This window comes from Palaemon carinicauda, chromosome 39 (genome assembly GCF_036898095.1).
Source record: "Palaemon carinicauda isolate YSFRI2023 chromosome 39, ASM3689809v2, whole genome shotgun sequence".
In the NCBI taxonomy this organism is placed as follows: domain Eukaryota; kingdom Metazoa; phylum Arthropoda; class Malacostraca; order Decapoda; family Palaemonidae; genus Palaemon; species Palaemon carinicauda.
The window spans coordinates 20,964,386-20,978,525 of NC_090763.1; the positions used below are offsets into that span (position 1 = coordinate 20,964,386).

The 14,140-nt window shown below is 37.1% G+C and overlaps 2 protein-coding genes across 4 annotated transcripts in view; one reads left to right on the forward strand and one right to left on the reverse strand.

Annotated features, from left to right (window-relative positions):
- The window catches only part of LOC137631063 (uncharacterized), a 307,769-nt gene extending 305,966 nt beyond the window's left edge, over window positions 1-1,803 (reverse strand). For all 3 annotated transcript variants that reach the window (XR_011041845.1, XR_011041844.1, XM_068362666.1), the window contains exon 1: window positions 1,689-1,803. Coding sequence is in view for 1 of the 3 variants with exons in the window: in XM_068362666.1 (XP_068218767.1) it covers window positions 1,689-1,775 (87 nt within the window). In the remaining 2 variants the exon portion in view is untranslated. The remainder of the gene's footprint in view (window positions 1-1,688) is intronic.
- Window positions 1,804-13,770: 11,967 nt separating this feature from the next.
- LOC137631064 (GPI ethanolamine phosphate transferase 1-like) overlaps window positions 13,771-14,140 on the forward strand; it is a 135,673-nt gene continuing 135,303 nt past the window's right edge. Inside the window, exon 1 of the mRNA XM_068362667.1 lies at window positions 13,771-14,048. Coding sequence (XP_068218768.1) covers window positions 13,834-14,048 — 215 coding nt within the window. The 5' untranslated portion in view covers window positions 13,771-13,833. The remainder of the gene's footprint in view (window positions 14,049-14,140) is intronic.

Sequence of the window (14,140 nt, forward strand, 5' to 3'; positions counted from 1 at the left end):
AAAAGTTTCCAGATCGCTGATTGGTTGGACAAGATAATTCAAACCAATCACCGATCCGGAAACTTTTCCGAGCTAAAAGGGCACCGCCGCGAGTCAGTGCAAATATGCATTGCTAAAAGAAATGGACTATAGTTCATGTTGTATATTTTTCACGGTCTTGGGTTGAAGTTCTCTAGTTTGAGGGTACACTCGGACACACTACAGTATTCTATCATATTTCTCTTCCTCATGTTTTTTTTTTAAGTTTTCATACTTTATGTATAAAAGATCTAATTTAATGTTTTTACTGTTTTTAAAATATTCTATTGTGATTGTTTATTACTTCTCCAGTAGTTTATTCATTTCCTTGTTTCCTTTCCTCACTAGGCTATTTTCCTTGGAGCCCTTGGGCTTATAGCATCCTGCTTTTCCAACCATGGTTATAGCTTTGCTGGTAATGATAATGATAATAAAAATAATAATAATAATAATAATAATAATAATAATTTGGGCCAAAATGCAATAGCCTACTGAACCTTTAGGTTTAAAGGCTACTCATGAATGGTAGAGGCTAGGGTCAGTGATATCGACCTAGCTAGCAAGATAGTGCCCTAGAGACTAACTATACATACATATGATCAGCACCCCAAGCCCCTCTCCACCCAAGCTGGGACCAGGGAGGACCAAGCAATGGTTACTGATGACTCGACAGGTAAATCTATAGGTTCCCCCTAAGCCCTCATCCTTGGCTCGCATGGATGGTTAGGTTGCAGACACTAAAGTTTGAGCAGGACTCAAACCCCAGTCCACCGAGTGCCAGCCAGGGGAGCTTCCAATAGGCCACCACATTAAGACGAGTCACATTTCGGAGACATTTCCAAATTCTATTAAAAAATCTTACTGAATGGATAATTTACTTTTTGTAAACAATGGAATATTCAAATTAACTCTTCTAATAACCTTAGATTAAAGTTTTAAACGATTGTACAGCCTTTAATTAAGGCGAGATTACAAAACTAACCTTCAGGAATCAGACAAAGGATATAAACTAAGATACCTATAAATTGAAAGCAAGTAACTATGAGTCCAACAGAATATATAACCATTTAATATATTAACAATAATTACAAAGATGTAATAACTATGATACAACCTATTTAGACGACGTTAACTTAGATCAACTAGCCGAGAACCAACACTTGTGTAGGTTATAGCCTACCCCACAACAATTAATTTAGGAATAAACTGTCACAGTTGATTTATATTAGAAATAACCGATTAAATTAATATATCCGGTTTCAAGCTAAAAAAATAAAAAATATTAATTGATTCCTCAATATAACAAAAATCTAGCTCGTCTCGTGTCTTCCCAATTGACTTCAACCACCTTTTGACAGATCCAACTAGCAGAAGACGTCTGCTTCGTCTACAACAAAAGGTCATTCGTCAACTACATCAGATGACCTTATATTTGAATACCGGATAGCAATACGAGGTCAGTAATGATCAACTATCAGCTGACATTAAAATCGATGTCAATTCCACCATCTGACAAACGGGGTCGAAAAAGGGGAAAAGGTTTTGACCTTAAAAACGCATCTACGTGGGGACGGACATTACAACACACAGTACAGGGATGTTTCCCATGTCATTTCAATATTTGTACTTCGAGGGAAAGAGAAAATACGAAAAGTGAATAAGATATGTACCTTCCACGTCCCGACAACCCTCGAGTTTTTGTCATGAAAGCCAGCCATACTCGCGTCGTCTGCAGACCCTCCACCACTCCCCGCCATTACTACAGGCTCTCAGGAGCCGCGGGTCTGGACAAGTGTTGTCAGAAATGGGAAATTATTCCTGGATCTGGGGATTTTGGGCGTCTAATGGGGATATTCTGTACAATTTTCTATGGAGAAACAAAGATGCGTAAACCTTTATATTGTTGCAATTAGTTTGTTTGCGCTTATATGAAGTATATTGGGTAATTTCTATATTTGTAAAGCCTACGTGATCAAGACAGAAGAAAATATATTTGTGAAAATAGGGATTTTTAGGTTGTTTTGGGGATTCTTCTGCATGAGTTTTGGAGATTTTTATACTAATCCATCTGGCAACACTGGCTCAGACCGGACAAGTGGCCTCCCGCCGCCGCCGTCCCTTTTGACACATTCGTCTCATTTGGCATATTAGTCCCTTTTGACTTTTGATACATTAGTTATCGTTATTCTGTCCTGACACATTATTCTTCCCTGCAGCCGGGAATCTTGTAGGTGCCTCATAAAGTCCTATTCTTTCATGCTTTTGAATACATCGAAAAATACAAGTATGGTATAATTTTATGTCATTTTGGGTAGGCCTTACGATAAGAATTATTATATTACAATATCCTTTTTGTGAATTTGAAGGGAATTTGTAGTGTATGATATTGTGTAGTTAAAGCCTTTGTGCATACGCAATATTAAAGGAAATATAGAAATGGCAGAAATAAATTAATGTTACGACAGCTGGTGTTATATACAGTACATACGTAGCCTATAACTTATACGTATAACAGAATGTGTTCCAAGAGATTGTAAAATGAGCAGGGGAAGGAGGAGAAGACGATGGATTGACGAACTAAGAAAGTTTACGGATGAGGACTGGCATAGAAAGACCAAAAACACGCGAATGGAAGGACTTGTCTGAGGCTTTCGTTCTGTAGTGGTCTAATAGCAGCTGAATATGGTGATACTTGTAGGATATGAAATACATACACACATACATACAGTAGCCTATACATAAAAACACTTAAGATAAAAACAATGAGGAAACATTAGAGAAAGAAATAAGCATCAAAGTGACGAGAAGACCTGGAACAGGACGCTAACAGATATTTGCTTTAAAGAATGAAAATGGAAATATTATCAGCTAAAGAGAAGGAATCATAAAAATTGGAGGATTTTTATACAAAACTGATATAAGAAATGACTTCACCAGTAGAAATAATGAAACACCTGAACAGATACCAAATGTAACCATAAGATAAAAAAAAAAAACATTAAAACGCATGAAAAGAGGCAAAGCAGAAGAAAAATTTGTTTGATAATAGATGGAGGAGATTTCATAGTAGTAAAACTCTTTGAACTTTACAAATTTTTTACACAAATATGTCTGTAAGAATAATATATGCCTGCAGTTTGGAAAACTTTATCATTGTACTAATTATCAAAAGGAAAATACAAAATACCTGAACATTACCACTCAATAAGTTTGTTCTCAGTAACATGCAAAATATTTAAGATGTATTAGACCAAATAGAGAGACAGATAGACTTTAACCAACCAAGAGAGCAGAATAACTTTAGACGTCGGCATTCAACAACTAACCATGTAGGCTACTTGTAATTATTATTATTATTATTATTATTATTATTATTATTATTATTATTATTATTATTATCATTATTATTATTATTACAAGCCAAGCTACAACCCTAGTTGGAAAAGCAAGATGCTTTAAGCCCAAGGGCTCCAACCGGGAAAAATAGCCCAGTGAGGAAAGGAAATAAATAAAAGATGAGAATAAATTAACAATATATCATTCCTAAAAACAGTAACAGCGTCAAAACAGATATGTCCTATATAAACTATTAACAACGTCAAAAACAGATATGTCATATATAAACAATAAAAAGACTCATGTCAGCCTGGTCAACATAAAACCAGCTAATGGAGAAATCAACAGAGTATGACAAACTACTCTGTAAGGCATCTATAGACTATGAGAAAGCTTTTGATTTTGTTTAAACTTTAGCAGTAAAGATAGTCCTTCAAGAACGAGAACACTTCATGATATTTATATGTAGGAAGAGCAGTAATCTAGAAATTACATAAGATAATAGGGAAATTACAATTGAGAAATAGGTTAGATATGGGCACCCCCATCTCTCCTAAATTATTTAAAGAATGCCTGGAAAACGTTATGAAGAATTCATATTAGCAAAATGTAAGAATTAACAATAATGGGTATTACACCAACAATTTAAGATTTACAGGTGACAGTTCTATTTAGTGAATCATAGGAGGAATCTCAAAAGATGATAGAGGGTTTGAATAGAGAAAGCAGAAATGTAGGACTGTAAATCAATATGAGAGTAAAACTGAAATAATGTCAGTACAAAGGCAGAGAAAAAGCAAATAAGAGTTATTGATGAACTTCGAGAGATTGTTAATAGTACTTAGGGCATACAGTAAGTTTATCCAGCCAAAATTAAAAGAACAGTGTGTATAGGATGGAAAGCTTTTAATAAACAGAATAATATGAAATGTAAAATACAATTTTCTCTAAAGGAAAACTATTCAATTAGATGATCCTACCTGCTTATATTAAACTATGCATCTGAAACCTCACTAAAGCCTTATAACATAATCTAGTTACACCTTAAAGAGCCATTGAAAGAATAATGATGGGAACAACACTAATAGGTAGAAAAAGAGCAACATGGATACGAGAGAAAACCAAAGTAAAGGATGTTTTAACAACATATAAGGAAAAGAAATGGACATGGGCAGGACATATAATAAGAATGGCAGATAATACATGGACAAATAGAATAACAGAATGGGTCTCTAGAGATTACAAACGAACCAGGGAAAGAAGAGAAGACGATTAATTAACGAGTTAAGAAAAACTGCAGGTGTAGACTGACAGAAAAAGGTCATATACAGATGCGTGTGGAAGGACATGTCTGCGACTTTTGTCCTACAGTGAACTTGCAATGCTTGATGATGACACACACACACACATAATATATATATATATATATATATATATATATATATATATATATATATATATATATATATATATATATATATATATACTGTATATGTATATATATATATATATATATATATATATATATATATATATATATATACATATATATATATATATATATATATATATATATATACTGTATATATATATATATATATATATATATATATATATATATATATATATATATATATATATATATATATACTGTATTTATATATGTGTGTGCGCGCGCGCGCGCGTTTTTGCCTTTGTTACAAAACCAAAAGGAAATATCTATTATAATTCAGGGAGGAATGTTAAAGAGTAGGTTAGATATCATCAGTAAAATTGTATTGTCATTATCGACGAAGTGTTAAGTCATGGGTAAAACAGGACGTCTCGACTCTCCGTGCTGAGTCACAACAGACGTAGACGTTTTTGCATGTACTTTAGACTTGGCGAAATAAAACAAGGCGTGTGACCTGCAGTGTGAGAAAGGATCATGGTAGAAGGTAGAGGTTTGTTAGCTGACACTGAAGAATGGTCGAGAAGGAATCACTTGGTTCTGGGATACTTTTAATCCTATTTGACGAGCGACTAGTGTGGCATTCGTCTTCTCTGTGAGCTCCATCGACTTATGTTTTCAAATTCTTCAGTCTGGTCACGTTCATTACTTTTATTAGGGGTAATTTGTGAAGTTCACTCGGACAAACAACGCACTTAAACTGTAAATTGGTTAAGTTTTGCTAACTTAGCTATTGTGACTCGAAACGGTTTTACCCCTGTTTGTTGTATGCAAGCAACCGATAACCTTAATAGTTTCACTTGGCTTAATCGTGCTTACACAACGGAGGTTAGAGGGAGTTCCAGTTGTAAGATATTTTCTTTGACTTTGCATACATGCAAAAATATATATAATTTAATTTTTATTCACAAACCAATGAACAATCAAATACAATTATTTTCACAGGGGGAAAAGTAAAAGAGATATACTCTGATGGCCGTAGGTCTAGTGAAATAATAATTGAAAGAGAATACCAACCTTTTGCGGCCGTTGCAAGCATCAACCTCTAAATAATACAATGCAAGGCTAATGGAAATATCCTGCTTGTTGTTCTGCCAGACTCGGGTTCGAGACCTGCTCAAGCTCGGTAGTTTCTTTAGTGTCTGCAACTCATCGTCCTTGTGAGCAAAGGGGTGGTTTTTTAGTGGGGATCAAAGAGATCTAGCTGTTGAGTCATCAGCAGCTATTGCCTGGCCCTCTCTGGTCCTAGCTTGGATAGGAAGGAGTCTTGGTCGCTAATTACACACACACACACACACACACACACACACACATATATATATATATATTATATATATATATATATATATATATATATATATATATATATCAGTCTCTATGGCATTGTCCTGCTAGTTTGGGTAATGTCACTGTCCCATGCCTCCGCCTTTCATGAGTGGCATTTAACCCCTTAAAAACCTTTAACAGAGTAAGTGTGTGATAGATATTTTAGTCGGTGTCATGTGGCGGAATTGCGAGTTATCACTCGAAACTCCCCCAACTGGACAATGGTTGAAACTGCGTCTATGTTAAAGATATGGAGAAGTTAGTGATAAAAAGTAAGGAAGTATCTAGAGGAGAGATAGGAGTGATTTAATTGATAATAGGAATGACCTAAGAATCAGCTCCGTAATAAAAACTGTTAGTAAACGAGTATCTCAAACAATAAAGCAATATTTGAAATTAAGGACATAGAGTAAAGTATAAAGCCAGTGGAGCAATTTTGGTGTTAAGATAAAAAGGACGATTTATAAATCTGAAATAAATGCCTTATACAGGACATACTTGAAATAAATTGAACATTCAGAATATTGATTGGAGTAAGAGAATCAATTGCAGTATATTTCCTTTCGAGGAGGGATGAACAATTTAATGAGAGAGGCGGAGAATTATAGCTATATCCAATATTATTATTGTTATTATTATTATTATTATTATTATTATTATTATTATTATTATTACTTGCTAAGCAACAACCCTAGTTGGAAAAGCAGGATGCTATAAGTCCAGGGGCTCCAACAGGGAAAATAACAATATTAAAATAAATATCTCGTATATAAACTATAAAAGCTTAAACAAAACAAGAGAAAGAGAAACGAGACAGAATAGCGTGCCCGAGTGTACCCTCAAGCAAGAGAACTCTAACCCAAGACACTGGAAGACCATGGTACAGAGGCTATGGCACTACCCAAGAATAGAGAACAATGGTTTGATTTTGGAGTGCCCTTCTAAAAGAGCTGCTTGAAATAGATAAAGAGTCTCTTCTACCCTTACCAAGAGGAAAGTAACACCTTGGGTGAGGAAGAATTGTTTGGTAATCTGTGTTGTCAGGCGTATGAGGACAGGAGAGTAAGTAAAGCTTAGGCCAGACTATCCGCTGTGCGTTTGTGTGTGTGTGAGAGAGAGAGAGAGAGAGAGAGAGAGAGGGAGAGAGAGTGTGTGTGTGTATGTGTGTAGGCAAAGGGAAAATAAACCGTAACCAGAGAGAAGGATTTAATGTAGTACTGTTTGGCCAGTCAAAAGACCCCATAACTCTCTAGCAGTAGTATATCAACGGGTGGCTGGTGTCCTAGCCAACCTACTACCAAACAAATAGAAATAATATTCATTACTGATTAGAGATTTTTTTTTCAGATTGGTTACGTCATCGAATTTGGTACAGTTTAGCAATACAAAATAGGTACTCCTAGTTACATGCTGAAATGGAAGCAAGTAAAGAAGAAATTAAGAGTAATTTAATCAAATTTGTATTAGAATCAGTACAAAAGATGTGTAGAAAAGTTTCTAAACAAGATTTAGGAAAGCTATTAGAAAACATCAAAAGCCTGATAAAGAAAAATTAGGAAATGAAGGTAAAATCAAAGAGAGATGAAATAGAATTAGCAGAACTACCCAAAACAATAAACAAACTAAAATCCCAAGACATTCGTAACCACAAAGAGACCAAAACTGAGGAAACACTAAAGAAAGGAAGAAGCACCAAATTGATGAGAAGAAGACTTGGAACAGGGTGCCAACAGATATATTCTTTCAACGATGAAAATGGCAAATACTATAAACAAAAGAGATGTAGTGATAAAAGTTAGGGGGGGGGACGTGTCTATACGATGATATACAATAGATTTTAAGGGTCACCCATAAATGATAAAAAGCAAGAGACAGTAACAATGCTCACGAGACTGACCATATATAAACTACATATGATCAGTGCCTAAGTCCCCTCTCCACCCAAGCTAGGAGTCTAGGACCAGGGAGGGCCTGAAAGAGGGCCAGGTTATGGCTGTTGATGAAATTGACTCCCCCAAATGCCTCCCCCCATCCTTAGCTCACAAGAATGTTGAGGTTGCAGTCACTAAATGAAACTATCGAGTTTGAGTGGAAATTGAACTCCAGTCCAGCAGAACGTGAGGCACAGACGTTTCCTATAAGCTACCATAACTTTTCCAATAGAAATAATGACACACCTGAGCCAGTACCAAAAGTAACAGTAGGAAGCATTAACAGGCATGAAAAGAGGCAAATCAGCAGGAAAAATATGGTCTAATTAACATTTTATCTAAGAATAGATGGAGGAGATTACATAGTAGTAAAACTCGATAAACTTTACACAAAATGTCTTTATCATTATACAAATTTAAAAAAAAAGACACAAAGACCTGAAAAATTGTAGCTCAATTAGTTTACTCATAGTATATATATATATATATATATATATATATATATATATATATATATATATATATATATATATATATATATATATATATATATATATATATATATATATATATATATATATATATATATATCAAAGTTCATATTAGGTGAAATAAAAAGACACCTTCAGCAGACTTTAATTAACCAAGAGAGAAGGCAGGTTTTAGAAGCTTGTGTTCAAGAACTGACCATATCCATGCAATTAAGCAGCTAATATAAAAATCAATAGAGTATGACAAACCATTATGCATGGCATTTATAGACCATGAAAAAGATTTTGATTCTATCAAAGCTCAAGCAGTAATGAAAGCACTTTAAAGACAAAGAATACACGACTTATTTTAGAACACAAGATATCAATACAGGAAGGACAACAATCCTAAAGCTACATGTTTAGTGGGAAAATTCCAATTGAGAAATGAGTTAGACAGGGAGACCACATTTTTCATAAATTACTCACAACATGCCTAGTTGAAGTTTATTAAGAACTTACATAGGGGAAAATGTAGGACTTAGTATTAATGGGGAACACCTTAATAACTTAAGATTCACAGATGATATAGTTCTATTTAGTGAATCATGGGAGGAATTGCAAAAGATGATATATTTGAATAGAGAAAGCAAAAATGTAGGACTGAAAACGAAGATGGGTAAATCTAAGATAACATTCAATGAAAATGCAGCGAGACAACAAGTAAGGGTTATGGAAAAACCTCTAGAGATTGTTAATGAATATATAGTATGTATTTAGGATAAATAGTAAGTGTTTCCCCATGGCACGAGACTGAAATTAAAAGAAAGATAAGCATAGAGTGGAGAGATTTTGGTTAACAAAATCAGATTAAGAAATGTAAAATGCCATTCTCTCTAAAAAGAAAAGAATTTAATCAGCTAGTCCTACCAGATTTAACTTAGGCATCAGAAACTTGGAGCCTTACTAAAGCCTTAGAACATAAACTAGTTACAACTCAAAAAGCTATTGAAAGATAGTGATGGGAATAAAAAAAAAGACTGAAAAAAGAGCAACATGGATACGGAAGCAAACTAAAGTAGAGGATATTCTAACAATATGTGAGAAAAAGAAATGGACATGGGTAGGACCTATAATGAGAATGGCGGATAATGGATGGACACTAAGAATAACAGAGGTGGAAGAGATTATTGATTAATGAGCTAAGAAATATTGTGGGTATAGACTGGCATAGGAAGTCCATAAACAGAGGCGTACGGAAGGACATGTCTGAGGCCTTTGTCCTGCAGTAGACTAGCAATGGCTGATAATGATGTTTATATTGTGGCAGGCTGCTAAAGGTCTTATCAGAAAGACGAAATGGACATGATGCCTTTATTCAAACGACATAATCTTCGATACAAATGGTTGAGGAAAACACTGACATAAAAACTTTAAAGATATGAAACATGCAATGGCAAGCTTAAATATGTTTTTCTGTTATCAGTGAGAGAGAGAGAGAGAGAGAGAGAGAGAGAGAGAGAGAGAGAGAGAGAGAGAGAGAGAGAGAGAGAGAGAGAGAGAGAGAGAGAGTAATCACTTTATAATCTATGAGCGTGTATGAAATACATGTGCATTACATGGCTTCCCCCTTAAAACATACATGTATGTGAAATTGTGAAATACTGCACCCTGCCCTAGAAAGGTAAACTGTATGCGGGTCATCTTGCAGGAGATATGCAGATTTTGAGTGATCACTGGAGACCCAGTCTTCTTTGCAATTAATGTTAATGGGAAAGCCTTGGTTTGAGATGAATAACAATGAAAGGGTCCATGTAAGGGTGTGTTAGTGGTGGCTTACAAGTGTCAGTGCGTACAAAGACATATGTTTGGTATCTATTGCTTTGCTGAGAGCTTGTAAGACTGGATGCAGGAAGTAAATTTCCCCACAACGTGACATAGAGGCTGAAGATTGTCGGAAGAGGTTGCAGACGGGAAAAATTCAACAAGGACAACTAACAGATTGCCATACACCATTTCAGCTGCTGATACATACAGGGCGTCCGTAGGAGTGAACCTTAATCCAAGAAGGACCCAGGAAAGGTGAATAAACCAGATAAGTCATTACAGTGGGACATCAAAGCTGTTTTGAGGGTGAGATGAAAGCGTTCAACCATTTCCTCTTCTGTAGGGTTGTAGGTGGTTGTCTGAAGTAGGGTGATGTCCAGGAGATTCTCTATTAATGTCCACAATTGAAAGGTGAAAGCAATACCTCTGTCAGAAGTAATATGCTCAAGGATACCAAATCACACTATCCTCCCGGAGTAAGGCAAATGTACATGAGGCAAATGTTGCACCTTGCATGGGGATGGCCTCAGGCCAATGAGTAGAGAAGTCAATGACACTGAACAGGTAATGGTGTCCTTTTGATGTGGGTGGGGGCGTACTATGTTGATGTGAATGTAGGCAAAACAACATTGGGGTTGAGGAAAGGTAACACTCCTGAATTCGCATGTCGATGTATTTTTGAAGTTTGGCATAAAGTACAGGCTCGGACCCAATCCTTAGCATCCTTAGGAATGCCGTGCTAAATGAACTTCATCTTCAGTAGCTGTGCAGTAGAGTGGCACAAGGGATGTGAGAGACCATAGATAAAATTAAACACCTTTCGGCACGTGACAGGTATCTATGGTCATGGTCTACCAGTACTGATGTCACAGAGGAGGATGGAGTTGGAGTTATCGAGGGCAATGTCTTCTTAACGGGGGATGTGTAGAATGTCTTGCAGACTTGGTACTCTGGATAGATTAATTGGGTTTATGCCAAGGAATTGTAATCGAATCCCAAGTGAATTGTAGTCAATGCATTTCTTGACAGTGCATCGGCATCATAATTCATTTTACAAGGGACAAGTTGAAGGATGTAGTTGTATTCAGCCACGGGGGAGAGATGTCAGCATTGACGGGTAGACCAGGCGTCGTACTACTGAATGAATGTGTGCACCAGGGACATATGGTCCTTGCAAATGATGAAGGGTGTACCCTCTAAGAAGTGACAAAAGTGATGGATAGCCAAATACACCGCCATAAATTCGCATTAAAAGGTAGAGTAGCCGGATTCTGCCTTGGGCAATGTATGGGGTGAGCTGTTGACCACCTGCTCGAGTACTGCACCTATAACATCACTGGCATAGTGGAAAGAAGGAGAGGGGCATGTGACACAGAAAAAGTGAGATCAGCAGCAGTTGATAGGGCATTATTTGCATTGCAAAAGGCCACTTCCTGAAGAGGACACCACTTCAGGTCTTTTTGCTTGCCATCAAGGGAGGCATTTAGGGTGGCAAGAGTGGCAGTGATGGCTGGTAAGAACCGGTGATAATAGTTTATCATGCCCAAGAATTTTTGTAGTGCTTTGATGGTTGAGGGTGTGGGGAAGTTCTAAACAGCTGATATTTTCTCAGGGATGAGGTGGATGCCTCCAGGAGTGATGCAGTGCTCCAAGAACGATATTTCGTTGGCGATAAAAGTATACTCGATATACTGGACTACAAGGCCGTTCTGTCGTAGGTGGTCGAGAGTGTTGTGTAGGTGATGGAAGTGTTCTTCTTTGGAGGAAGAGAGCACAAACACGTCATCCACATAACATTCACAGAAGGGAGGTCCCCTAATAAGCCATCCATGAGGTGTTGAAAAATGGCCCCAGCACTATGAAAGACGAAAAACGAGTAACTAAATGTGTGTGCCAAAGGGGCTGGTGATGGCGGTCTTGAGGATGTCTTTTCGATTCATGGGCACCTGGCAATACCCCTTCAGGAGGTCACTAATGGGGAATACTTTTGTTTTGTGCAAGTAGGAAGTAACGTCGGCAATGTTGGGGATGGATTAGTTATCTGGTTTTGCCTGCTTGTTCAAATGCCTGTAATCCCCACAAGAGTGCAGGGAGCCACTCCTCTTCAGGGGTGATGACCATGGGCTTGAGGCCTTTTGACAAATGCCCATTTCGTTCATTTAGCAGCTGCCCAAAGATAAAGGGGCAGACACCTGAATCTGGCAAACACCAGGTGCCCTGTCATCTTGATATGGTGATAAATACCATGCAGGGGGGTGGGGGAACTGTGGACGTTTAGTGAAGTTCAAGTGATGTGAGGCGGTGACCTTAGACATCGGTGGGTGCACTGATGTATAGTGTTAGGTCGGAGTGGTGGGTTGAAGAAGGATCAGTGAGTATGAGTCTGCTTTGGTGTTGCATCAATGTGCTACATCAACCAGGAGGTGGAAATTGGCGAGGAAATCTGCACCAATTATTGGCAATGTTAAGTCGGTAACGAGAAACTTCCAATGGTATTTGGCATTTCAAAATGATAGTGTGAGTGTCTCGTACTCATGGATGATGATCTTAAATATGTTGGCAGCTACCAGGTGGACATCAGCAGGCTGAGAATGATTATGTCATGCCCTAGAGAGGGACAATGGTAGAAGGGAACAACAAGCACCAGTCTACCAAAAACCGCACATCAATACCTGCATCATGTAAAGAGAAAAGATTAGTGACAGGGGAGGCCACCACCACAAACAATACCCTACTTACAAGTTTTTTTTACCACTGACGACCGTCAGCACATTTCTTCACAGAAGCTACAAATCTGGAGTGGTAGTAGCATAACTGTAGCTGATGGGCGTCAGTAAGTGGCTGTAGGGGTCGTTGGTTGGGGCATAAGTGAGGGGAATCATGTGTGGGTGATGGGCAACTTTGTCGCCGCCCCAGCATGTCAATGGGTGGGCGTCTGTGTCCTATCACATTCACGTCAGCTTCAGTCGGTGTTGATACCATCTGACATTACTGCTGTAGGCTACCAATTGACTCACGAGAGAGAGAGAGAGAGAGAGAGAGAGAGAGAGAGAGAGAGAGAGAGAGAGAGAGAGAGAGAGAGAGAGAGAGTGTTAAAAGTTGTTTTTGAATTATGTAAAATATTTATTTAAACATGGATGTATATAATAATTAATTTAAAGAGCTATGACCTCCCGTTGTGTACTGGATCACTTATTCGACAAGACAACATTTGTTGATTATCAAGTTCAGGAGCTACCAAGCCTATAACTTATGAAGCAATGAAATAATGAAGTATGGTAATTTTTACTGTTTTCATAAAAGAATTATAACAACATATAATCTAATTTTGATGAGAAAAATAAACAAATATACTAAAACAACAATACTTATCCATTTAATAGAAACATTACTTAATTTAATCTTTGTTTACATTTTCAATTAAGTAGAATATCTTGCAAAGAGACGCAATGCGGCGTGGAATCTAGCTGTCAAAATGTGGCTCATATTAACCGGGTTTATCGTTCATTTGATATTTTTTGGGTCTGTATTCGACATTTATTTCAAAACCCCTATTATTCATGGAATGACACCACATTCACACACCCAGGAGCCCTCTGCTGAGCGACTGGTCCTCATCGTGGGCGATGGACTGCGAGCCGATACATTTTATAATTATCCCAATGACACTACCAGAGCCCCTTTTCTGAGGTAAGTTCTCGATTTAAAGATTCAGTTTAATAATTTTAGGAGCCTTTGTATATCAGCGGCCTTGTTCCTCACGCGTTCATTAAAAATGGACA